General features: G+C 47.3%; 1 protein-coding gene across 2 annotated transcripts in view; it reads left to right on the plus strand.

Moving 5' to 3' along the window:
* The window catches only part of Fto (FTO alpha-ketoglutarate dependent dioxygenase), a 362,821-nt gene extending 338,613 nt beyond the window's left edge, over positions 1-24,208 (plus strand). The window contains exons 9-10 of one of the 2 annotated variants that reach the window (XM_059264553.1): positions 18,132-18,247; positions 23,886-23,995. In XM_059264553.1, coding sequence (XP_059120536.1) covers positions 18,132-18,213 — 82 coding nt within the window. In that variant the 3' untranslated portion in view covers positions 18,214-18,247; positions 23,886-23,995. Of the gene's footprint in view, positions 1-18,131; positions 18,248-23,885 lie in introns of both variants that reach the window. The other variant, XM_059264552.1, reaches the window with a different exon arrangement.
* The last annotated feature ends 234 nt before the right edge of the window (positions 24,209-24,442 follow it).

Below are 24,442 nucleotides of genomic sequence, written 5' to 3' on the forward strand. Positions count from 1 at the left end.
GAGACACCTTGTCTCAAAAAGTAATGTGGAGAGCAGCCGAGGAAGCTGCCTGACACACATCACCTGTGGCCTCCACAGCTAAACACGTGCACAAATAGACACATGAAAAAGGATGTGTGTCTCTTGTCCTCCAAGTATGGCGAGGCTACTGGCAGCCAACCTGTAGAAGGGAGAGAGCTTGTGTGGCTGGAAGAAGTCTGCACAGACTGGAAGGTGATCCAAGGCCTGAGGCTGGTGGTCAGCTGCCACCCCCTCCCCCACAGGAGGCACTGAGATGGTATTTAAGTCTTTCTTCCTTGTATTCCCATTCTGTTTCCCACAACCCTCCCGGTGTGCCCCATCTTCTCTTGTCCTCCAGCTCAGTCTGGGGGTGAGCCATTTGGTAAGGCGTGCAGAAAGGAAATACAGTCTAGCACCCAGTCAGGACACACTCTTGGATGGCTGTGTGGCCCCATGACTGTCTAAATAGCACAAGCCACATTCAGTCTGTGTCAAGCCTCAGTGTCCTAGCCAAAGAAGAGGCAGATTTGAAGCAAATTAACAAAGACTATAAATCACTGAATACCCCAAACACCATGAATTGTTTGGAGATGGTGGCATTCTTAGGAATAGCAGGAGGTGCCTAATCAGAAGTTCCAAATGAACAGCCTCATGGAACAGATGGGCAAAGTCTGTGGACTTTCCTTCATTCATGGAGGAGGGACCATTATTTAAATTTATATACGGTGGAAGCCACTGGAACCCCATACTGATGATTAAACCTGATGTTCAGAGCCTCCAGATGTGCTGAACAGTGACCTTCTCAGGTCATCTGCCAACAGAAATGCCACATGGCCCTGGCCAAGGGCATTGGCTGTGGATTCCACAGGCCTGTTAGTCCTGCTGCTGGGTCAGTGGGGCAGCAGAAAACAGCCCCTCCTGGCCACTCAAGCCCAGAGAAACTTAGTTCTTCTTCTATAAACTCCACCCAGCATTCTGCTGACCCAAGAAATCCCTTCCCTCAGACTCTAGCATGTAACTGGTCACAGGGTCTTGAGAACCATGCAGAGACAATAAAGGGACATGGCTTTGTGGATTCTACTTCACAGTTCAGTTAAGGGTGGTGTCCTTCCTTCTAGACGTCCAGCCCCCTCCAGGAAATCTGCACAGTGCAGACGATCAGCTTCTCAGGTTATGTCCCATTTTCTCTTGAGTCTTGCTCCTGAGGCTGGGAACTCAGCGCGACCCCTTGTGGAAACCAGCACCACCCACTCTTCACACAGGTTCCTGGGGCCCACAGCGTTCTGTCCAAAATTCTGAGTCCGGGTAAGGTCTTGGGAAATGGAGAACATACTCAGAATGTCCCCAGTGTTGCTCAGTGATGTGTTATGGGTCATCATGCTCCATGACATGATCATCCTGTTTGGGAATTCACATGTTCCCTTGGTCGGTGAAAGGAGAGCCTGTGTCCACCCGTGGGTTGGCTGGTGCTCCGTGATGACATAGTGACAGTTGGAGCAGGGCCTAGAGGCCATGGTATTTCTTAGGCGGTTTTAAAAATCTTTAGTGACCACTGTCAATGTAAAGCTTCCTGAGTCTGGATCAGTTTTGAGTCCTATCACTCAGGTTCAAGGCCCTCTTTGGGCTGCAATTAATGGAAGAAATCCTTTAAAAGCAAACTTCTTGAGGAGAGGGAAAGGCCTGTAGTTCAGGGCTTTCATTAGTATCAGGTTTGCCTTTCTTAGCTTTCGCCTTGATGGGAAAATAGAGCATGTCACAGACATATATTTCCTTAATTGTAAAAAGTAAATACACTAAAATGTATTTTTTAAATTGTGATTATGTTACAGTGGTTTCTATGTACCATAGATTAGATTTTTATTAAGGGTTTTATTAAATAACTGGTGTTTCACCAACATCTAATTAAATCTTCTATCTAAATTGAACAGAAAATTATGGGGGAAAAGAAAGCATTGTAGCCGACTTTATTACAGATAAGGCTATTATTTGTTCATCTTAAGAATTTGAGATCAAATTTACAAGCAGCATCCTCATCAGATTTCTTTTCTGGGCTGCTGAGCCCCGGCCCCTTGAAAGCAGCCCATTATCTCCCCTCCCCCCTTTTTATTACAGTGTCCTGGTTGTTGGCAACATGCCCGCTGTTTAAGGTTACTTTCATTAATTAACCGAAAGTTAATTTCTTTGCAAGCGAAATCTCTGATCTCATTATGTTGTCTTTAAAGCTGAAAGCTTCAGGTTTTCTGGTCTCCTTTGATGACACAATAAAAAGCATGCTCTTTATCTTAAGGGAAACTGTCTCCAGGGTTTAATTTAATAGTCCTTGAAATAGTTACAGCACAGCCAGGCAGACTGCAATCATATGCCAGTTCAAGAAAACCTTGGCTTTGTCATGGTTCGAGAACCGAAGGACTGGTGCAGATATGGCCTGCAGCAGATCCAGACCCAAATCAGAAGCCTCTCCACCCATTTCCCCTCCTGTACCCGCCACCCTAGAGAGCTTATGGGAGAAGGAAACAAATACCATGGGATTTGTTCCTCCAGGGTGCCATAGCCCAACCATGCTGCTTTCCCAGGTCCTGAAGGGTCATGGGTTGGCATTTCGTCTGTCCACCTGCCTGTGTGGCATTTGGCAAGCCCCAGCTTTCATCACTGAGTGCCACCAAGACTCTGGGCTCTGCCGGCCAACTTCTGTCTGATCTCCTTCTTTCCTTGTGCTGTGCCCTGGGGTGTGTTACTTACCTTCTCTGAGCATCAGTTTCTTCCTCAGTAAATCCGGGTGATTGTGTAGACAGTTAAGTGAGATTAAATGAGGTAGCCGATCTATAGTGGGTTCTGAAAGATCTGTTCTAGTCTTTGGTAGCAAATGTCATACAGAGAGGCTTCATCCTGGTACTTGGACTCACCTTCTGGGATGCATACTTGGTGTGGAGTTGATGAGTTGCACTTTGCACAGCCCCAAAGGTTCTTTAAAGCCGGGGACATGAACAGTGTATTCTCCTTGTCTCCATGAGTTAGCATCATTCTCGGTGGTAAAATCTTGTTGCTTTCTGGAGCATTAAATTCAGTGAGTAGAGAGTGGCCAAAATGTCTTTTGAGAACCACCAGGTGTAGGTCACACCAAGGGGACAGGCTCTTCAGGTGGCTTAAGTCTCAGGAGCAATCCAGATACACGAAGAAGCCATTTGTATCCCATTGAGTGTAGTGATGTTACACACACAGCTGAGATTTACAGAGTTGGGGTGGGGGCTGCTGAAACAGGGTAATGGTATGCCCCACATGCTGCTTCTGAGCCCTGGGAGACTGGGCCTGTGTCATTTGCATATGTTCCCAGTACCAATTCTTGAGGAAGGATGCTGTTGACTCAATTGAAGCAGGGAGAAATCATTTAAGCAGAAAATCCCGGGCCTTGGGAAGAAAAGTAAGGTGCCCCCTGGGCCCTTGGCAGAAGTCAGAGGCCCAAGGTAATGTACTGGCAAATATCCCGTCTGCTGTGGTGACTTACTTGCTGCCTCCCGATGCTTTTAGGCAGAAATATTGTCAATGCTATTGATTAGTCAATTTGATAATCCAGTGGGCTCCCTGATGTGTTAAATTTCTTACTTTGGGGTGGCTGCGGAGTGTAGGCAGAGCGTGCATGTCTGTTGGGAGAACTCTAGGTGGTCCTTGCTGCACGGCGTTCCCATTGCACGTTGCTGCAGCATGACAGCTCCAGTTGTCCCTTTGGCCGTCACCTTAACCCTTTCCAAACGATCTTGTCCTGGCTAGCTGTCGTTTGCAGCTTTAGTTTAGATTTGGAGAGGATCTGGGGACTCCGGGTGTGCTGGCATGTGTAGACTTTATTAGTTCACCTTTCTGTCCTGAGCGCTCACCCTACTTCCTCTGGAGTTTTCCTTCGTTTGCTTGCACTTGCCGGAAAACCATTACATTTCTCCTTGGCAGTTCCCAGCCTTTCAACATGCTCGGCCATCGCCGCTCCTTTAGAAGTTTATGGCCACTTATGAAAGGTGTATAATTCGTGATGTGTAGAGATCAGAGAAGGCTGGCCTTAGACTGGCATGATGTTTCCTGTAAAGAGTCCGGCGATGGCACACAGGCACTGGTGTTCATTGGCAGGTGATGTGGGGAGACAGAAGCACCCACTTGGGTTTCTTGTTAAAGTTTTCAGAATGTTCTTTATGAATTGTATTTATTTATGTAGTAGGGCAGGGTGTAAGGATAAGTGCGCACACTAAGGAGCTGTGTGGTGGTCAGTTCTCTCCTCCTTCAATTCTGTGGGGCCAGGGATGAACCTCAAATCACCAGGCTGGGCGGCAAGCAACTTACCCGGCCGAGTAGCTCCCTGGCCCTACTTGTCTTTCTTCAGGAGCTGGCTTCTCACCACCACCCCTTGTCCGGGGGTCTCCAGCCTTGTTGAGGGCACCACGATGCCCTTGCACAGTCACGGGGACACCTGTACTTCCAGCTGGTGGTGTCCCACCCCTCACTCACTGCATTGGACATCAGTTACGTTTTTCCATCCTGGAGCAAACATCCAGGATGGCCACTTTAATCCCCTTCACAAAGTAACAACAACAACAATAAGCCTCTAGGCAGAACACGGCAAGCCTAATTCAGATTTTTAAGAACTGAAAACAAATCATAAATACCTGAGAAATGAGGTTCATAATGGAAGCTCTAAGAAGCCCTTTAACCCGGGCAAGATCCTATAACACAATTATATACAATTTCACACTTGGCTAGAGCTGTTATTTGAGCAAAATAACCATTTTTTTTTTCTGCTAACACTAAATGAACCACAAGATCCATGCATCCAACTGCAGAGCAATGCGAGCATACCGCCCTGTGTGCATCTCATCAGCAGCTCCGAGGCAGGGCCATTGAAGGATCAAAAGAGTTAATAATTGGATCCTGCCCACAGCAACCACACAATTAAGGGCAAGATTAGCAGAGATGAAAAATGTATTGTGAAAATGTAGTGACGGACGGAGAAAACAACTCCAGTGCTTTGTCGCCACAATCCTAATGATCAACTCCATTACCCCAATAATAGAAGAAAAACGAATCGCAGGGGGACAGGACACGTCTTTTCTAATCTGCATTGTCATCCCAACTAAGTCCCAACCCATTTGTATTAACCTCTGCTGACAGAGTCACATGACGGACATAATTTCTTATAATTTACCAGCTATGGATCTAACCTTTCCTCATCAAATATTCATACGGGCAGGATTCCCAATGATTTTCTGTCTCTCCTCATATTTACAGCCCTGTTGTCTTCTTCCTCTTTACAGTAATTTGGACACAATTGAAGTCAAATGGAATTAGAGTTAAATGCCTTTAGCAACAAAGGTGCCTAAAAGCAAAGACTTGGGGGAGGGGTCGTGAACTGTAGGGGTGAGGCTCATAGTCCCAAGCCCCTCTGCGTCTTAGAGGAGGCCGCTCAGGGAAGAGCAAGGCAGAGTTGGCCGAGAGCTGGCCCTTGCCATCTAAGAATGTGCCCGCTTTGCTGTGTGTATGGTGCTCCAGGCAGAGTGTGCACTGAGAGCCCCAGGCCTTGCCCTGTCCTTAGGACGGGAGGGAACTTAGGCCTCCATGGCCAGACACTGTTTGAGCATGTGTGCCCAGAGGGGCCCAAGAAGGATGCCAGGGGCTTCACAGAGGACAGGGAGAGGCAGTTGGTATGGTTAACTCGGCAAACAAACAGGGCCGTCTGAAGCCGTTCCTGAGAGCCTTTGGTAGAAAAAGCATCTGTTTCCACCTGCCAGCTCTGTTTTGACAAGTTTTCTTAGCAGGCGTGCAGAGGGGAGAGAAGCCTGACACAGCGGTCAGGACTAGGAACTGGTCCTTTCTGCCCCTTCTCAGCTTCCCCCGTGCTGAGCCTCAGACTCACCCACAGAAGTTTAGAGACATGAGGTGGACACTCAGTATAAATCTGCCCTCCTGTCCTCCAGGGAGCCTATCTTTATGAGAGCAACGAAGAATGCTGTGGGTAAACCTCCCTTACGATGCAAAAGACCTGTTTGACCTAGTTGACCTGTCTAGACCAAGAATTTAGTCCTCACTAGGTTTCCAGAATTGGGTCTGAGAGTGAGGAAATGGGGACCAAAGGCATTGTGACCTTGGACATCTGTGGAGTCTCCCCAGCTGAGGAGTGCCATTTACCCACAGCTGTTCCATCTCCCTGTGCTCAGTAACACAAGCACAATGGCAAATACATTCCTTTTATAAACGCGTAAGCTCTCTAGATAAGAACAGAGCTCTCTTTAACCACAGCTCACCCCCACAGGCCCTCTGCCCCCAGATGTTATTCTGTGCATCTGTAGATGTACATGGACCCATAGGCAAATGGAAGTGGTTACTTTGCTGGTGAAATCAATGTCCAGGTTGTTGTTTTTTAATTGACAATTGTCTTATGTTTGGAAATCTTCCTGTGGCAAAGCATATCAGTCCCCATCATTTCACTGTTGCCAGGGTGTCCATTCTGTGGGTACCCTGTAATTCATACTGTTCTCTCAGCAGTGGAAACTGGTTTCTAGGATTTCAAATTCTGTGTGGAGGTGAGACAGTTTGCTAAGACTAACTGGCATGCTGACCAGTACAGATACAATTTCAGGGATGTTTGTACTATCCTCATAGTTCAAAATCCTTTTTTCCCCTCAGAATGCTGGAGGCTGAACTCAGAACCTTGCTCCTACTCCGTGAGCATTCCACTGCTGAGCTATAGTCATGAGATACTTTGTATCCTAGAACCCACAAATAAATATGTATTCCTGACATGGCAGTGAATTCAATGTCCTTAGCACGGGAAAGAGACCAGCATCGTGCTGTCAGAGGTGCCCTGGTCATTGCAGAGTTTCTTGTTTCATGGACTAGTTCCATACATTGGACTATGTCCCCTGAACTGCAGCTGCCCGCTGGGAATACCTTCAACCATAGAGAGTGCACCCCCACATGCTGCTGGGTCCTCCCAGGCCTTATCTGCAGCACCCACATTTTAGAGAGGTGACAGTGGTTACCGGAAGGATGGCTTGCCAACCATGATAGGCACACGTGGCCTAAATAACTCCACCTCCAGCAGCCTCTTGCCAGGAGTTTGGAGAGTTAAATCCCGCACACAGCATTTTGTTCAAGGTCTTCGATCTCATTCCTTAGATAGAAGTCTTAGATATGATTGGAGAAGCCCTGAGATACCCCCAACTCCTCTGGCTTAGTTAAAGAGACAAGCAGTCCCACAACCAGATCCTGGGAGCTTACAGCACAGGAGAATGAAACTCCACCCCAGATGAGTTCGAATCAAAGATGCTAGGATGAAAAAACAATTCACACCAGTCGCTTTCAGTTTTAGGAAACATCTCCAGCCTGGGTGAAGAGTGCAATAGAACATTTGCATTTGTGAAGGCAGGTGACTGTCTTGAGAATGGTGTGGTGTGGGAAGAGAACAGCCAGAGCGTGGGAAGGGAAGTACTAGTGAGTGTGCAGCCTTTCACTCCATTTTGACTGTTCCTCATTCCAGGCTGAGCTGTGCTGTATGCAAGCCGCTGGGCATGGTGGTACTCACCTGGAACCCCCGTACTCAGGAGGCAAGAGAATCTTAAGTTTCAGAACAGCCCGGACCGTGTAGCAAGGCACATACACATGCACACACACACACACACACACACACACACACACACACACACACACACCAAACAAACCTACAAAAAGTTAGTGAAGGAAAAAAATACAAACGAATTGAACTTCACCAAAATTATAAACTTTTGTGCATCAGAGAACATATCAAAAAAGTTATTCTTGATTATCAACTTGAGGGGATCTGGACTCAACTAAGAGACCTGCCTCTGGGTAGAACTGTGAGGGCATTTCCAGAGAGTATTAGTTAGCTGAGGAGAGAAGACTTCCATGGGAGGCCCAGGCAGAGAGACCCAGGCAGAGAGACCCAGCAGAAGCAAAACTAACAGTAATATAGCACGTCACCTGAAGTTACAAAGACAGCAAATGCAGTAGCTGAAAACACTCCACCACTCACCCCTGCAGCACACTCCCCTCAACCCCGTGACTTCCGAGAGCTGCTGTTCATTATTTCTTACCTGCGACTCTGGTTTCTGCCGGTGGGCCAGGCCTCAGCTGGTCACACAGGGCTCCGGCAGTGGCCAGGGCACAGAGCTGCTTCAGCCATGGCTCTGGCATTGCTTGACTTCCTTCTTGGCGTTTCAGGGAGGCCCTCTCCCCGTGGTCTCTCTAGCAGGGTATCATCCAGTCTTCAGAGGCAGCTTAAGACTCCTAAGGTTACAAAAGCAGAAATCACCGTGTTTGTAAGAAATCAGTCAGTCTCACATCTCCTTCACTGGTTCTTAAGAGCCAATTACTACAGACACCATCCCACGTGTGTGCAGTAAGGGAGAAGAACGTAATACCCATGCATTAAGAATGTAATACTTCGTGTAATACCCAAAGTTGATCAATCAAGAAAGAGCAGTCAGTGCATGTTAGAGGGACAGAAGGTCGCACCATGGGAAACAGACGGACTAGAGAGGGACACTCTTCCGTCTTCCTGTACTATCTTCTATATCATCAGATTTAGAGCTTCGGGGCGACCCAGTAACACTCGAGGATAATGATTTGCAGGATGGGCTCTGGAGTGCAAGCTCTGGTGGTTAGACAAGTTACATTCCCACTCAGTGTTCCCGTCTGTGAGGTGGAAGGCTAACGGCACCGGCATCGGTGGGAGCCACTGACATAAGCCACCTGGTCCAGAGAGATGCTCGGAAGATGTCACAGAGAAACAGGGAGGGCCAGAAGATGCTGCTCTCCAACTTCGTCAAAGCCAAGCTGTTAGCATCACTTTAAGCCGAGGGAGTGGCAGGTGAGATTAGCTCCCAAGGACAGAGGGCCGAGGGAGTGGCAGGTGAGATTAGCTCCCAAGGACAGAGGTTCAATCAAATTTGAAGTGGGGAAGAGCAAGCATGGCTGTCAGAAATGCCCTCGCTGAAAAATGGGAAGGCCCTCCCTTCCGGGGAGAGCTTCGCACTCTTTGCTGTGGAGCTGTTGGTCATCCTCACTCTATCCACAGTGGAGAAATAATTCACAGGTCCGCTGCCCAAAGAGCTCTCTCCTGGAAGCGAACTTTATAAATCATTTTAAAAGAGTTAGTGACCGTGGTTCCCAGGCACTTCCAGAAGACTAACTTAGAACCAATTAAATCCTGTGCAGTGTGTATTTGTGTGTCTGCTGCTCTTCCGGACAGATCTCTCCCCAAAGGCCAGTCATGTGGTCAGGCCTAGGCACAACTGTCCAGACATTCACCTTCTTTTCCCACGCTGGGGAGAACTCACATGTCTTCCTCACCCAGGAAGCAGTATAGCCTGGTCCTATCCCCATACTAGCCATCGCATTTTAAAATACCATCCTTTTTTCTTCATATGGTTGGAAAAAAAAAAAAAGTGAATCAATAGTAGAGTTTGTGGCATTGCTTGAAGGCCAGAGCAAAGGCCATTTTGGAAGGACTGCCTTCCTGGCTTTTCTTCATTCATGCTTCACAGGCAAGGCCACTTGCGAGTGGCATGTCCAAAGCCTGGCCTTGGAACTTACTGTCAGGCACCTCTGGGCATGAGGCATCTCTGAGGCAGTCAGCACATAGAGAGAGCAACTGAAATCAGCAAGCCAGCAGAGGCTGCATAATGGGCCTCGGTGAGGCAGGCTGGGCGAACTCCCAGGTGTTCTCAACTGCAGAATGTTCTTCCAAAAAGAATAAATTGCAACTTAGCAGTCTGAAGAGAAGTCTGGCTCCCCAACAGGCCAGGCTCAGGGCAGGAGGTCACAGCAGCTAATCAGGCCTCACTATGGTGGCCCGGCTCAGCGCCCAGCCCTGGCCATTCCCAGCTGCCCGTCTCCCGCTCTGCTTGGGAAGAAACAGGGCTTCCCCGTTAATCGCCCATTTTCAAAAGCTGAAGGTGGCTTGTAATGGGCCTCCTGTCCGCAGACTCCTCTCTAATGACATGCTGCTCCAGCAGATGTCATCCTTTGATTCCTTATGACCTTCTGGATTTGGGCAAATGAGAAAGTGCCTGGGTTCCACAGTGAGGGCCTCTGGGTGTCTGTGCAAAGAGCCTCTGTCATCCACCTCACCCCCTCATCACTACAGACATCATGGCAAGGACATGGCCTTGCTCATTTGTTGTGTGGGGAAAAAGCCTTCTTCCCAGAGCCAGGGGCTATGAGATGAGGTGGCCAGTACTGGTCAACCCTTCAGTATTTACCAGATGTGACTCCAGGTCTCCATGCTGTCTCAGCTTGACAGATGAGACAGTGCCTCTTAAGTGCCCTCCTCAAGGTCACCTCACAAGCAAGCAAATGCTGGTCCTAGGAGAATAAGGTTACCCCTAGACAGTGACGGAACCACATGCTCCTAGGGCCCAGAAGAATGTGCCCGGGCCCTACCACCTGCTAGAGGACATGACTAGAAGAAATTGCTAGTGCCTTGAATCCCCTGCCTTTCTCTTTCTGTGGCCAAGATAGAGAACAGGCCATGTGCCCGGTCAGCCAAAGGTTTAAGGGCCCCAGTACTCCCCTAGGGCCATCTCTCTGGCAGTCTCCTTTCTTTCCAGGGCTCCAGGGGGCTCTGTTCAGAGATAGTATCCCCAGAAGCACATGGGGATCTTAGAATTCAGTCTGCTCTCTCTGTATGAAAACCACTTTGCAAGCCAAGTCATTTTCAAACCAGCCCAGCTCTGGTTCTGGTCCATATAAGGCTGGACCTCTTCCTCAGCCTGAATCCACAATGAAGAAAAGCAAAGCAACATCACCACAAACTGGATGTGAGCAGAATTCTGGGGCAGGGACACCTTGGGTGGACTCAGGATCACAGGAGGCTTTAACCTGTCTCTTAGGTTCTAGTGCAAAGGGGGCAATTCCTGAACACTGTTGGCACAGTAAGGCTCAGAGTCTACCCTCCCTCTCAGCCCCAGAGCAGGTGGGAGCCAAGAGACGCCAGGAAGATTCTCCGTGAGTTTCACCAATTCTGTGTGGGGTCGAGCATAGAAGCTTCCTCTCATGGAGGCTTTCTACAAAGCACTGGGATGAAGACCGCCTGTGCAAAGCTCTTCAGCGGTTCAGCCCTCAGGAACAGTCCAGGCTCCACAGTGGCCTCCAAGACCCTAGGCTTCACTGACTCCATCTTCCTCCTCACACTCCTGCAGCCACAATGACATAACTTATTCTCTTCCCCAGTAAACAGCTGCCAGAGCCACCCTGCCAGTGCCTCCCCAATGTTCCCATTCGCTCTTTTCTTCACATACCCATCTAACGCCAAGGAGCGTTTGTCTCTACAAAAGACCATCTTACTATAGCTTATAGACGACAGCAGAAAAGTACTGAATTTCTCCTCATTCCTACTTCCTTCATATAGAGTCTTGGTTTTGATGGGAAAGGAAGGGCCAGGGCAGCCACTTCCCAGCTTCCCTTGTGGGCTGGCCTTCTTAGGAAGAGGGGTATATTTCACTCTCTTCCCCTCCTCCTCCCTGCCTGGGACTCCAGTATGGTGGCTAGAACATATTGGACCACAGGGGACCTCAAGAAAGATAGTCATCTGTGGATGGCGGAGCAGAACCTAGAGGGAGCGGCAAGTTCCTATAAATTTATGGACGGTCTTCCTGGGACCCACACTCCCCGACTTCTTGAGTGTGAAACAAAGATGAGCATCCATCCCCTTTAACCACCACAGCTCCTGCCCCCCCCCCAGCAGCCAAATGCAGGCTCCACAAACCCACACCCTTGTCTAGTCTACTGCCTGTTCTAGTTGCTCTCTGCCGCTGTAATACAGCAGCCTGACCAAAACCAACCTGGGAGGAAAGGAGGTGTCCTTCGGCTGCCACTCCCTTGTCACTCTCCATCACTGAGAGAAGTCAGGGCAGGAAGTGATGCAGAGGCCATAGAGGAATGCTGAGTTCAAGCATGCTCTGCTTTGGGCTTCTCTTCTTCATAAGAGCCACACCACCAACCACAAAGGTCCATGCAAAGGAGTAATGCTCTCCAGCCTGCAAATGAAGTGACAGCCTAGAGCCTGTAGACTCTGGCCAGTGGCACAGCGGAGTCTCCCATGCACAGTGTCATGTCTGAGAGAACCAGAACCTGCCTGCAAACACAGCTTTTAAACCACAATGACAGCGTCTGGTGGTACTTCTGATTCTACCAAGAAAGGAAAATGCTGGGCTAAACAGTGACCTAAGCTCTGGTTTGTGTGACACTCTGGCCTTGTGACCTGGAACAAGGCCCCCAGTCGTTTGTCCCCAAGGATGAGATAACACCTCCGTGTCCTACTCTAGTGGTAAGAAGCGTGTGAGATCGTGTGTGTGTGTGCATCTTTGTTCAGAGTTGGGGAGGTTCTTAAGGGTTATCTCACCCAACCCCTCATCATACAGGTGAGCCAGGGTGGCCAGAAAGTCAAGATTTTATCTGAGGTCACAGGGTAAAGTAGTGGCAGAGCAATGTCCTAGATTCTCAGACCCACGTCCTCCCCACCACAGTATCCTCCTTGTGCACAGGTAGTAAAGACATTATTATTATCACCCTGTTCAGTGTGCCATGTACTCTCCATTGCTTTTGTTAGGGTTATGCAATAGGGAGATTGATGTCATCCAAACAGTTCAGGTTCAAGTGTTTTCAGTCATTAGTGTGTTCCCAGGTCTTCGTGTATCAAAACCCACTCTAGGCCTGGAGAAGAGAGCAGTGAGCAGAACCACCAGAAAGCCTTTCTTCAGTCCCTGAGCTGTATCTCGGAGGGCAGGAGGGCATGTTAGCGCCATAGACCGAAGATGGGGGAGTTCTGGGTGGAAGGAACGGCATACTAATACCCTGACTGTGTTCTTGGCCTGCTAGAGGAAGAACAAATAAGCCAGTGTGTATGGAGCCAAATGCACAAGCAGATCAGTGGAAAGAGGGAAAACCAGAGAACTGGAGACAAATACACAGGAAGTGGAGAAGGGTCTTCTGGACCATGGTAAAAACGCTGGCTTTGTGGCCCACACTAGCCTCAAACTCTTCCTCCTCCTTCCTCTCTCCTCCCAAGTACTGAGATTACAGGTGCTCACCACCATGCCCAGCAGCATTTTGACTTCCACTTACCTGTTAAGTCTGTGCAAAGCATGAATCTACATCGGAAGTGTGGTGTGTCCTTAGTGAGCAGGCGTCTCTTGTGCGTGGCCCATCTTCTCTGGAGTCTAAACGTAGACTGTTGCTCAGCACTTGGTATTGGGTGATCCCTGCTGCAAGCAGCATGGACCTTTGAGATGTTCTTGGGCCTCAAGTTGCAAATAGGGTTAAAATGGACCCGAGGGGGAGTTTCTCAGCATCCAAACCCCAGTTAAGCAGGTTACTCAGAAGTATTTCTGAAAGCCACAGTGCTGTGGAGACAGACCGACAGGTGAGCATATGGGGAACAGAGACGCAGATTTTGTTCACAGCTTACAGCTCCAGTGCTCGACCCTAAGTCAGAACATCTGGCCCTAGATTCGGTGAGCCATTGTCCTTAAGGCTTATCTCTCCAGAGCATGAATGGATGATGCTCCGGTGTCTGTCTGTCTGTCTTTGACTCTGCAGGCAAACAGCCTTTGTAAAAACCATACCCTCTGTATAAATCAGATTTTTCTGTGACATCTGCTTCTTGTCCAGGTTATGTAATTTCTAGTTTGGAGAAATCAATGGCATTGGCTCTCCTGCTTTTATTTTTATAACTATGTTTATTACCCATGTGACAGCTATTATCTGATCCTGAATAAATGGAATTTTCCCAAACATTTGAAAAAAAATCCTAAGATTTCCAAAGATTTGCAAATCCTGAGATTTGCAGGAAGAAATGCTTTTTGAAATGTTATAAGTGTGTCTAAAAACCACACTGACTTGAATTTCTGGTCCTAAGTTATTCTAGAGTCTTTCTGAAGTTTGAGACTATCCCGTGCAAACTTGACTTAGGTTTCAAGCAACAGGGAAGTCATGAAATTGGAAAGGGTTATCTTTTGTCAATCATAGCCCTTTGTGGGGTGTTGTGCTGACAGAGAGACAGTGGAGAGGCCGTATTTTATGGCTGAAAGCAGGGCTTGATCATACCCAGTGGGGATTTTGTTCCAGTAATTGCATCCAATTGGACCTTCTGCCACGGCGCAGGTACGGCATTAATAACACTCATTAAGTCATATGGCCGTGTGCTTCCCTCCCAGTGGCTGAGTCACTGGCAGAATATATTTTCTTCCAAAGTGTTTGTTTTCATTGTTGCCCTTTAAAAATAATGAGTTCATTCTATTCCCTTGCAAGGAAAGCCCCTCTAGCCTCCTTTGAAATTGTATATCTTTTGTCAAGCGCATTTCTGCAGTGCGTGCATAGCTTTGTGTGCCGGGGAACCCAACCCGGCCTCTCTTAAAGCACCCAACCAAGTTGCCTCAGACTTGATACATAGACCCGCCAACCCGTTTGACCTTTATATTGTTACCCTTGAGCAGGTAGAAGTCATGCAGGCTTCAGGTGACCCTATCATGTGACCAGAGATCAAAGGTCAGCAGCTCCTAAATGTTCTGCTGTCAAGGTAGCCCATTCATCACCATCATTATGCAACTGACAAGCCGACAAATGAACCTGGGATAAAATTATTCTCAACCTTCTGCCTCCCGGATTTACACTCGAGAGGTGGGCCAAGCAGTCTCACATATTAAGTGGTTCCGTGAGCCTGCCAGCATTCCTGAAGTGGGGGGAAGGACCTTGGGAGACCTGCTGGATGCTCTGAACCTGGAAGGTCACTGGTTGTCCGCTTACCAGGCCCCGTTGCGTATCTACAGAAGCCATCCTGTCTCTGGTTTCCTCTGTAGATGAATTCAGTGTTAGCTCTGCATGATCGCAAAGACACCCTATGTCCCCCATGATATCCCTGCCTTAGCATCACTGTGGTCCTCTGGGTAAGGTTACATGGTGCAGGTTTGTTCTGAATGGCCTGCTCTTCGAAGTCACTTATAAAAATTAAGGATCTCGGGACCCTCCTCTGGAGAGTCTGACTTGGGGCTTATGCATTTTAGTATAGATAACCCCTCCCCACAGGATTCATTCTTCGTTTGCTTTTTTGAACAGTATAAAGAACTTGAGGTTCTAAGTCAGACGAGTCTGGCCTTGAAGCCAGATTCTAGCCTATGTATGTTCGGTCATAAAAGCGTGAATTGATTAATTTTCTGGACTTCAGTTCCTTCTGGGGACAAGACATTTACATGGGAAATGTGCAGAGTGTCTGCACGCAGTGTGCATTACCAGCAGCCTTGTGTTTCCGGTAGCATTTTTGCTGTTTCTTTGGTCTGAAAGTTGTCACTGAAGGAGCAGTGGCATGATCTAGAATAACTTTGTACTTCTCCCATGGCAACAAAAACCCCAACAAACCTCAGAGGGCCATTTCCAGAGCAACGGGAGTAAGGGGATGCTGGGAGGGCCTTGCAGGATAATCACCTAGACTGGGCACAGAGCTCTGACCGAAGCAGGCCACATTAGCGATAGAAGAGGACATGGCATTCCTTTAGGCTCCTGCAAAAAGACTAGAGATGCCTTTGGGCCATATTGTGACTAGAAAGGGTTCCTGACTTAAAATGGCAGGAAGCTCTTGCATCCCCATCTCTTTACCTCCTGATCTGGCCACACTCTGAGCACCTTTCTGTCTCTGGTAGAGCCTCTGCCCCAGTCCCTGAGCCAGGAAAACCAGAAGCCCTTAGCAAAGGAAGTCTCTTCTTAGAATCCCAAAGTTGGAAAGCTCTTTGCTCTTTCTCCTTTAAAAAACAAAACAAAACAAAACAAAGACTTTGATGCTCATTCCCTGGTAAACAACGTATAGCAGGAAAGATTCATTTTGGCTCATGGGTTCAGAGGTTTCTGCCTGTGGTTGACTGGCCTTGGTCTATCTAGCCAATAGTGAGGCAGACAGACATCATGGTGGCAGGAACATGATGTAACAGACTGCTCACCTCTTGACAGACAGGAAGCTAAGAGACAGAGCAAGAGGCTAGGAACAAGACATAGCCTTCAGTGGCACACCTCCAGTGAGCCAATGATCCATTTAATTGGGAATCCATAAATGGATTAATTCATTGATTGGATCAGAACCCTCATGAGCCAATCACTTACTTTCCCAACACTGCACCTCTGAAGACAAGCCTTTGGGTATGTGCTTCATATCCAAAGCATGCTACCTGTAGTTTTTGGGTGACATTAGGGCTAATATTATTTTTCAGACAAATTATGGGTCATCTGCATTCTGAAGGAAAGAGTTGGGAACTCTGAAAGTTACTTTATACAGGAAATGCTTTTTGAGTCTCAAAGAGGTGTGAGTTCCAGTAGCTGGCTCTTCCCAGCTACTTCCTTGGCCCAGCCAACAGAACGGTATAGTCAGCACTCCATCCACACAAACACAGAGTGTTTGACCAAGAACCAGACAGCAGGCTGCCTGTGCTGAGCAACCTAGCCATTTCTTAGGCGATAACCGGTTGGGATTGGTAGCATCATCTTGGTATTCAAAAGTGTTTCAGGTTTATTTGGTATTTGGAGCCTTTGAAAAGCATCTGTACAGCCTTTTGTTTATTAGACTCCTCCTTTCTTCCCATGGTGGGAGGTGCAAAGATCTATATACATCTAGGATTTAAACCCAGGTTCAAGTGTCTGTGTTTGAAAAGTACTGTCTACTAAAAAGGTATGTCGAGCTGGAGGAAAGAAAGATGGCCTCCCTCTGATGTGTGTGAACTACACTGATCTGAAAACGCTAATGTGGCATGGAAGCAGGAGGTGAAAAGCCTTTCACAGGGAGAGTAGGTGAGCCCCTCACAGAAATTCAGTTAGGAACTGCTTCGGCATTAGGTAAGCTGAGTTATGCAAAACTGGAAAGCTAACTTATGAGATCACTTTACAAAGTAGATCATCATGGTGACTAAGATAAGGTGGCTCCTCATTGGTAGCGTTTTCCATAATGTGAGAATAGCAGCAATAAAAATCCACAAAGACGGGTTAGAGTTCCAAGGCTGAGTTTGTGTGTCACATGCTTCAAAGGTGTGTGTGTGTGTGTGTGTGTGTGTGTGTGTGTGTGTGTGTGTGTGTCTATGTGTGTCTGTGTCTGTGTCTGTCTGTGAGTGTGTGTATATATATATATATATATATATATATATATATATATATATATAGAGAGAGAGAGAGAGAGAGAGAGAGAGAGAGAGAGAGTCTCAGTAACCGAGACTGGCTTTGAACTCATAATCCTCCTGCTCTTTCTCCTCCATGCTAAAATCTTAGGCATGCCACCACCATGGCAGCCTAAGGCTAAGATCTTTATATCCCTGCCTGCACACATGCTCATACTGAAATAAATTGACACAAAATACCGTGAGGCTGTGCGAAGCAGTACGATGAAATGGTCCGAGGTTAGATTTTTAAATAGTGGGGTTTAAGGGGGACAACGTGGATAAAGCCCTTAAATCGTGCGTGTGGTAAGGAATGGGCAGCCAGGCTAGAGAGAAAATGCTGCCTTACTCTGTGTGGCGGATGTGCTGAGTGGGACAGGTACTTTGGGTAACCACACTGATCCCCAGCTCCCTGAGAGCCTCAGGCCTTAGGAAACGGTGGCCCTCCAGTCATTATTTCCTGCTTTCTTCACGCTGCTCCAGGCTCTTGGGCTTTGTGGGTTAGCATGGATCTCCCCAGTGTTTTTTCCTTGAGGCCTCATAAGCCTCGCACCTGGTGTTTCTTGTTTGAGAGAGTGTATTTGGATAGGGTTGACATCCTAAAGCAGTCTCCTAACTAACTTTAGCCAGAGTGACCCTCACCTCACTGTAGGTGAAAATCCCAGGGGAAATTCTGACTTAAAATACACTTCATTAGTCATGAGAGATTTTTCTGATGATGTTACTAGTTTAAACTAGCCTTGCTTCGGAAGCATCAGTTACTTCCTTTTTATTCCCAAGTGCTAAGAGCCTTCCTGGATAACATTGCATTATCAGCTTCATTTTAAAACTAGATTGTGCACCCTGTAGGAGGTGGCTATGTTGGCATGATTACCTTTATGCGTACTTTACCTGCTTTGGAAGGCCTCATATGCATGACTTGATCTCATCTCCCCCGTAACCCAGCAGAGCAGAGGCCCGTACACTTCATGTAACAGCTGAGAAACCTGAGAGCTGGAGATATTTTCTCAAGGTCACCCAGAGGCTGTAATGAGAGCGGGCTTATGCACTTGAAGGATAAACAGGTATCATTTATTTCTGCAGATAACGCTTGTAAGGACTTCAAAGCCTGGGGGTGAAAAGGAAGAAAGGGAAGGTCGTTCAGTCATTTGCCATAGCAAGAATCCTAGAAATGAGAAAAAAAAAAAAATGTTTGTGTCCCCCCACCCCCGCCCTACAAGTGGTTTGAAATCTCCCAAATATCTCAGTGTGGCAAGAACAGCTAAGTAGTTGATGGACAGGACCCATTTTGATCCAAATGGAAATCCATGATAAAGATAGGATGTAATGCAAAGGGCAGCCATCTTCTGTGCAGGGTCTGGGCCCACCCAGTTTCCTGCCAGCCTTTGGGTTAACCTGAGATAAAGCAGGGCTCCTGCGAATAGTAATCTAGACCCAACCCCTATTACCTCCTCAGCTGTTTGAAGGGGCGGGGGAACCACAGCTTGTGGGTACTGGACTTTCATTAACAGATTGTAGCTATTTTCCTTAGCGTCTACTTTCTTCTTCCCAGTAAAGAACTCTCATTTAGTGGTTCGTTTTTCTTGTCTCTTCTTGACCTGTGCTCGGTGCTATTTCTCCATGAAGTTTGTGGGTGTTTAGCTTGTCCGTCCTCGTGAGTCTATTAGCAGAAACCATTTGTCCTGAAACTTTATCATTGTCTGGAGAGTGTCGGAAATGTTACCTGTCCTTCTTTATTTGTTGCAAAATTTAGGGACAAGGAAGAACCATATGTGTTTTCTTAAAATCAATGGCCAGCACATTACTGTAAAACCTATTGATTAAAAACACAAAGTATAATGTTAGTCATTTAGTCTGTGAAGTGACGCGATAAGGGAAGAAATTTATCCTTTGACTTTTGCATTAACCTTTATTGACTGCTTGCATACCCATAATTAACACACACTTTAGCTAAAGTGGTTAATTTTAGCATGGTGGCCGATGTTCACTAATGTAGCTGCCGTCTTGATCACCCAGATGTGAGGGAAGCCCTGGGGGAAATCAGTGAGTTACACCTCAGGGTGGAGGCTGCAGGACCTCTGGGCCAGCCACCTTCCTGCACTCTCTCTAGGTCATTCAGAGAGAACCATTCCTGAGCAGCAGAGAGCTTTGAGGGTGGCCCATTGAGTTGTTTGAATGGAAGCCTGGTGAATTTGGGCAAGAGAGGGATAAAGGGCTTGTAGTTTTTGTTTTATTTTGTTCTGTTTTGTTTGACTCCCCTTTAAGTATTTCAAGAGAGGGGCAGGATTTTCTAAGGAGATCCAGGTTTCCTTGCTAACTCTAGAAGCATTCAAAACTGGAGTTCTTCCCTTAAGAGATGAGAATGGAGGTCAGAAGGGGAAGCTGTGACCTTCATACTGGGTAGCTAGGGATGGGAAGAGCTGGGAAGAGCACTAAGTTGGGTAGGATCTTTTAGATGTTCTGGGAAGATCATCCAGTTCTGGCTGCGGAAACTGCTTATTTCTTAGCAAAAGCCCTCAAGTTTATCATTTCAAGCACAGACAGTTTGTGTGCATGCTGTACACTATCAGCAGTTACATGGACGCATGGTGGGACTGTGACCGTGGACCTTGTAAAACGTGGGAAGAGTGGCAGGCATCATCAGGTTCTTTGGGTTGCAATAACAGAAAAACCTACCTCAGACGATAAAGCTTGAGAGAATGCACTCTGCAGAGACTGAGCTCAAGCAAGCCTTCTCCACCTGACAGTATGGTTTAGAACCTGCCTCTGGTGCCAGAGAAGCAAAATGACCCTGGAAGGGCAGGGTTGCACAGATCAGGAGAGGACAAAGTATTTTCCCTCAGCTCCTGCATCAGACCTCAGGTTGACTCTCTTTTCTGCAGACTGTGTCTGGCGCCTCTCTAGTCATTCCCTATGTCTAGGAGTAGGTGGTGCTAACTGTACCATCATGCTTGGCATTTCTAAAGCACATCATAAGACACTCACGGCCCCTCTCTTGTGCAGAGGACTGTAGGATACAGGGTACGCATGCTAACAAACAACCCAGCATGGTTCCAGTAAGTGGCAAGTCCACACGAAGCAGCCACCACTCCTTCCTTAGTGTGGGTTGGTGGCTGCTGGTCCTGCTGAGTCTGCGCACTATAGCCTGCCAGCGGCTTCGCTGGGTAGGCCTCATGTCTCAGGATGCTACTTGTGGCAAGATTCAGCCACAGGCTGTTTGATTCAAGGCAGAAAGAACCATGCCAGGGCTGCCGAGCTTTCCCTAGAGAACCTGTCCAAAGGCCCCACCAGGGACTTTGGAAGGAGGAGAGAGCCACTGTGCAACAGTCAGGACTCTGGTGGTATCACTCATCTGTCACTGTCACTCATGGTGGAAGGAATGATAGTGGTGATATTTAATAGTTACTGAGCTGTGTGCTGGGCAGTATCCCAAACGCTATCTCTGTTCATTCATTTAATCACAGCAAACCCAGAAGTCAGGATGTTATTACTGCAACACACACACACACACCACACACACACACACACACACACACACACACACACACACACACACACACACACCAGCTTTCTTGTAGGGAGTATTTCCCCAGATTCTTCGGGCATGCTTGAAATAATGGCTGATAATAATAATAAGTTTTCCTGGGCATACATGCCTAGGATAAAGTTTAAATTAAAGATAGGCACAGAAAGAAAGATGAGCACCAGACCATTTTAACAGTGCGCTGCAATGGAATTAGATGAATTTAGTTGTCTTTCTCAAAATACCATATGAGCCACTCACCCTGAGGGTGGTGCCGTGAGGTGTCTCCAATGAGGAGGTGAGCTGAGATGGGTGACATTAACATAGGTGCTTTGATGTAGCCTGGGGCCACTGTTGACCTTCTGACATTATGTCAGGAGGACTGTCTGCCCTCTGTGACTCAAGATCATGGCGATGTGGACCAAGTAGCTCGTACTATGTACTTACATGGTTATGAGAGACACAGGTGACTCACATCCTGGGTGGGACACAGGATCCCATCACACTGCTCAGAATCGTGCACAATTTAAAACATACAAATTATTTCTAGAATTTTCCATCGGTTGACTGTGGGTAACTGAGAACAAATTCATAGCTAGCAGGAACTCCTGGACCATTGTGGTTATTCTTACTCCCATCATCACCTTTAGATAGACAAGAACCCACAGCCCCATAAGATAAAGAACTGCCCAAATGACGTGTGCCTCCGAAGCAGCATCTCCAGAGAACACACCATGACCGTTGATGCTGCCATCTCCCTACTGCCCCACCTAAAGACACCGAGACCCCAGCAGATGGGGTGATTTGAGCAAAAGAGGGCAAGCCTCCAGATCATCCTCAACCTCTTCTCGTCCCCTTCCACAGTCTGCTGTAACACCGAATCCGACTGTGTAGCTCAAGGGAGCAGGAGTCCCTTCTCAAACATAGAACCCTGCTTAGCCCTCACGCTGACATTTGGAAGTTAGCAAGGAGTAATGGCCGTTGAGAGAAGAATCTTACAGCAATTTTAGTGTAGCTGAATTGGGCCCCCGAGAAGCTCAACAAAGGTTCTTGTCCTAACCCATATGGAGTCAGTGGCTGTGTGTACACACACACACACACACACACACACACACACACACATATGTATGTATGTATGTGTGTATACCACTCCAAGCCTGCCAGGGTCTTTATGAAACCAGGTAGATCCCTCATCAGCCATTCTTGGTGGGAACAGTAGCAGAAATCCAGGAGGCAGCTTGCACAGAAGCAGGCCAGCGTTCACACAGCTCTGCCATGGCTCTGAACATTTTTAGTACTTTCTCAAAGTGAGGAGGCAAAACCATTTGACAGCTGAGAAAGCATCTCTATTGACTTTTTACAAACCTTATGATATTCTAGGTGGATCAACACTTATCACAGCCCTTTAATCTGCCAAGCAGGATAATATGTGCACGGATAATTTATCCACTGTGAGATTGAAATGCTCAATTTGGAATAACTTTCCCTGCCCAGTAAATTGAGCATTACTCTGCGATTCTGAGGTCGAGAGAAAGCACAATTTAAAAAGCTTTGCTGGGTCCCTTTGTAATTAGTCGCAGCTTCCCTTGAATATTAATTCCCCCCTCGTCTCTTTCAAGTGATTTAGAGACTGTCACAGGACGTGCAGAGATGCACCCTGAGAAGGGCGTCAGCAAGCTGCGTGGGCCCCAGCACCTATTCTGAAGTAGGCTGCAGAGCGTGCCCTCTGCCCCTCCACGCCGCGTGTGCTTATCAGCACAAACAGTTGAATATTTATGCTAAGAGGATTGTCGAGAGCTGCTTCTGTTGCTTTAATTCTTGTTTTAAATAAATAATGAGAACATTTAAACACATTACTCTTCTTGGGGCCCCGAGGTCAGCTAATCTTATTATTTATGAAGTGATGTGCTACATAATAGTACTTAGTGCGTGTTAACAGACGCTATTATCAGGGTCTGATGCGGAGAGCAGAAGATATATTGGAATGTTACGTGTAATGTACGACGGATTGAGTGCATAGGATGCTGGTATAGCAATTAACCACATGCGAAAATAGGTGTAAAGTTGAAGTATGCTTTCCCCTGGGAATCCCCTCACCATTAATAATCCCCCAGAGAAGAAATGTCTTTCCATGAAGATCTGACCCAGTCCTCTGACTTGAAGTGGGTGTGGCCACTCTCCAGCTGACAGCAGGGGTGGGGAGGGGTGGGTGGCAGAGGTAGGGGTCCCTACACCGCTGCTGTAAGCACAGGTTTGGTGCATGTGCCCTACCTGTAAGAAATCGTTCGTTACTTATCGCACCCATTTCTCTTCCTATGACCCTCACGTTTCAGATAACTAGATCTGAAACCAAAGCATCTCCCAAGCCCAATTTTAGATGAGCTCGACTCTCCAAGAGGGTGGTGCCTCAGAGACAGGAGGGTGTTACCCCAACTTTTTCCTACCAGGCTATAATTTAGCTGCATATGATAATTAATTTCTCTACTATTGATGAATAATCCATTTAATAAAAACGGTGATTTAAGTGTTTTCCTTGGGGACTAACTCTTGCTAGCCTCTTAATTTAATTTGGTGGAAGTTTCCCACCTATTCATCAGCGGAAATGATTATTAACCTCTATTTGCATATATCCTTATAAACCTCTCTCTCCTTGGAGTGCCTTTTTTCTGAGCCCAGCAGGCTGGGACACTTGTAAATCTCCAGGATCTCCAAAGTCAATCCTGGTCTGTAATATTGTTTAATCTATTCTTGGACGTTTTAATGCAGTAAATTCAATTTAATCTTTCCCAGTAATCTAGTAATACATCGAAATCCCACAAACATTTAAATCTGATAATGGCTTAATCACACACTTTAAATAACTGTTGAGATAATGAAAAAATAATTCACCATTTTAAAGGCAGAGTAACTCAATTTCCCTGGTGATTGGCTTTTCCAAAGCCACTGGAGATAATACAGATCTGGGAATTGGAAAAACTTGAGGCTCCAACACTCAGAGGGACGGGTTTTCCTCAGAAATGTGTTCTTTCCGCCTTGCGAGCATCGCCTCCCACTTCCCCTTCCCCTTCACCTTCACAGCTGTTGTCGGAGTGTTTGCCGGTGCTGTTCTCCACGTTTCCCAGAAGCCCGGAGCTTCCGGTGCTTTCCCGGTGAATTAACTCCTGCTCTTCCTCTCCTAGGTGCCAGTCCCGAGTGGTCCGGACTTTATCAGCTCATCAGAAACCAGACTGCCGGCCCTACTGGGAGAAGGATGACCCTTCCATGCCTCTGCCCTTTGACCTCACGGAAGTGGTTGCGGAGATCAGAAGCCAGCTTCTGGAAGCAAAACCCTAAAGGAAGCACAAGTCTTAAGTGGAGAGGGAAAAGCTATCCTTGGCTTTCCTCCCCAAACCTTGCACAAGGGTAGTGTAGACGCCACTCGACCCATAGGTTATAGGACCTGGGTTCTGATTCAAAACAGCTAGACAATAAAGCCCACAGACACTGAAATGTTGAAAGATCACTCGTGTTTTAGTCTGATTTGATGTTAAACTAGAACACCCCCTCCTCTGCGAAACAAATATTCCCCACTCATTTTTTTCCCTTGGGACTCCTTTTGTCCCCAAGGCAGCAACAGGGATGAGGTAAGCCTGTGACAAGCCTCACCTCTTTTCCTCTATGGCTAGCCACCTCAGAGACTGGGAGTAGACCCAGGCATGGGACCACAGAACTGGAAACATCCATCCCAGCTGCTCAC

Source organism: Peromyscus eremicus, chromosome 5, assembly GCF_949786415.1.
Source record: "Peromyscus eremicus chromosome 5, PerEre_H2_v1, whole genome shotgun sequence".
NCBI lineage: Eukaryota > Metazoa > Chordata > Mammalia > Rodentia > Cricetidae > Peromyscus > Peromyscus eremicus.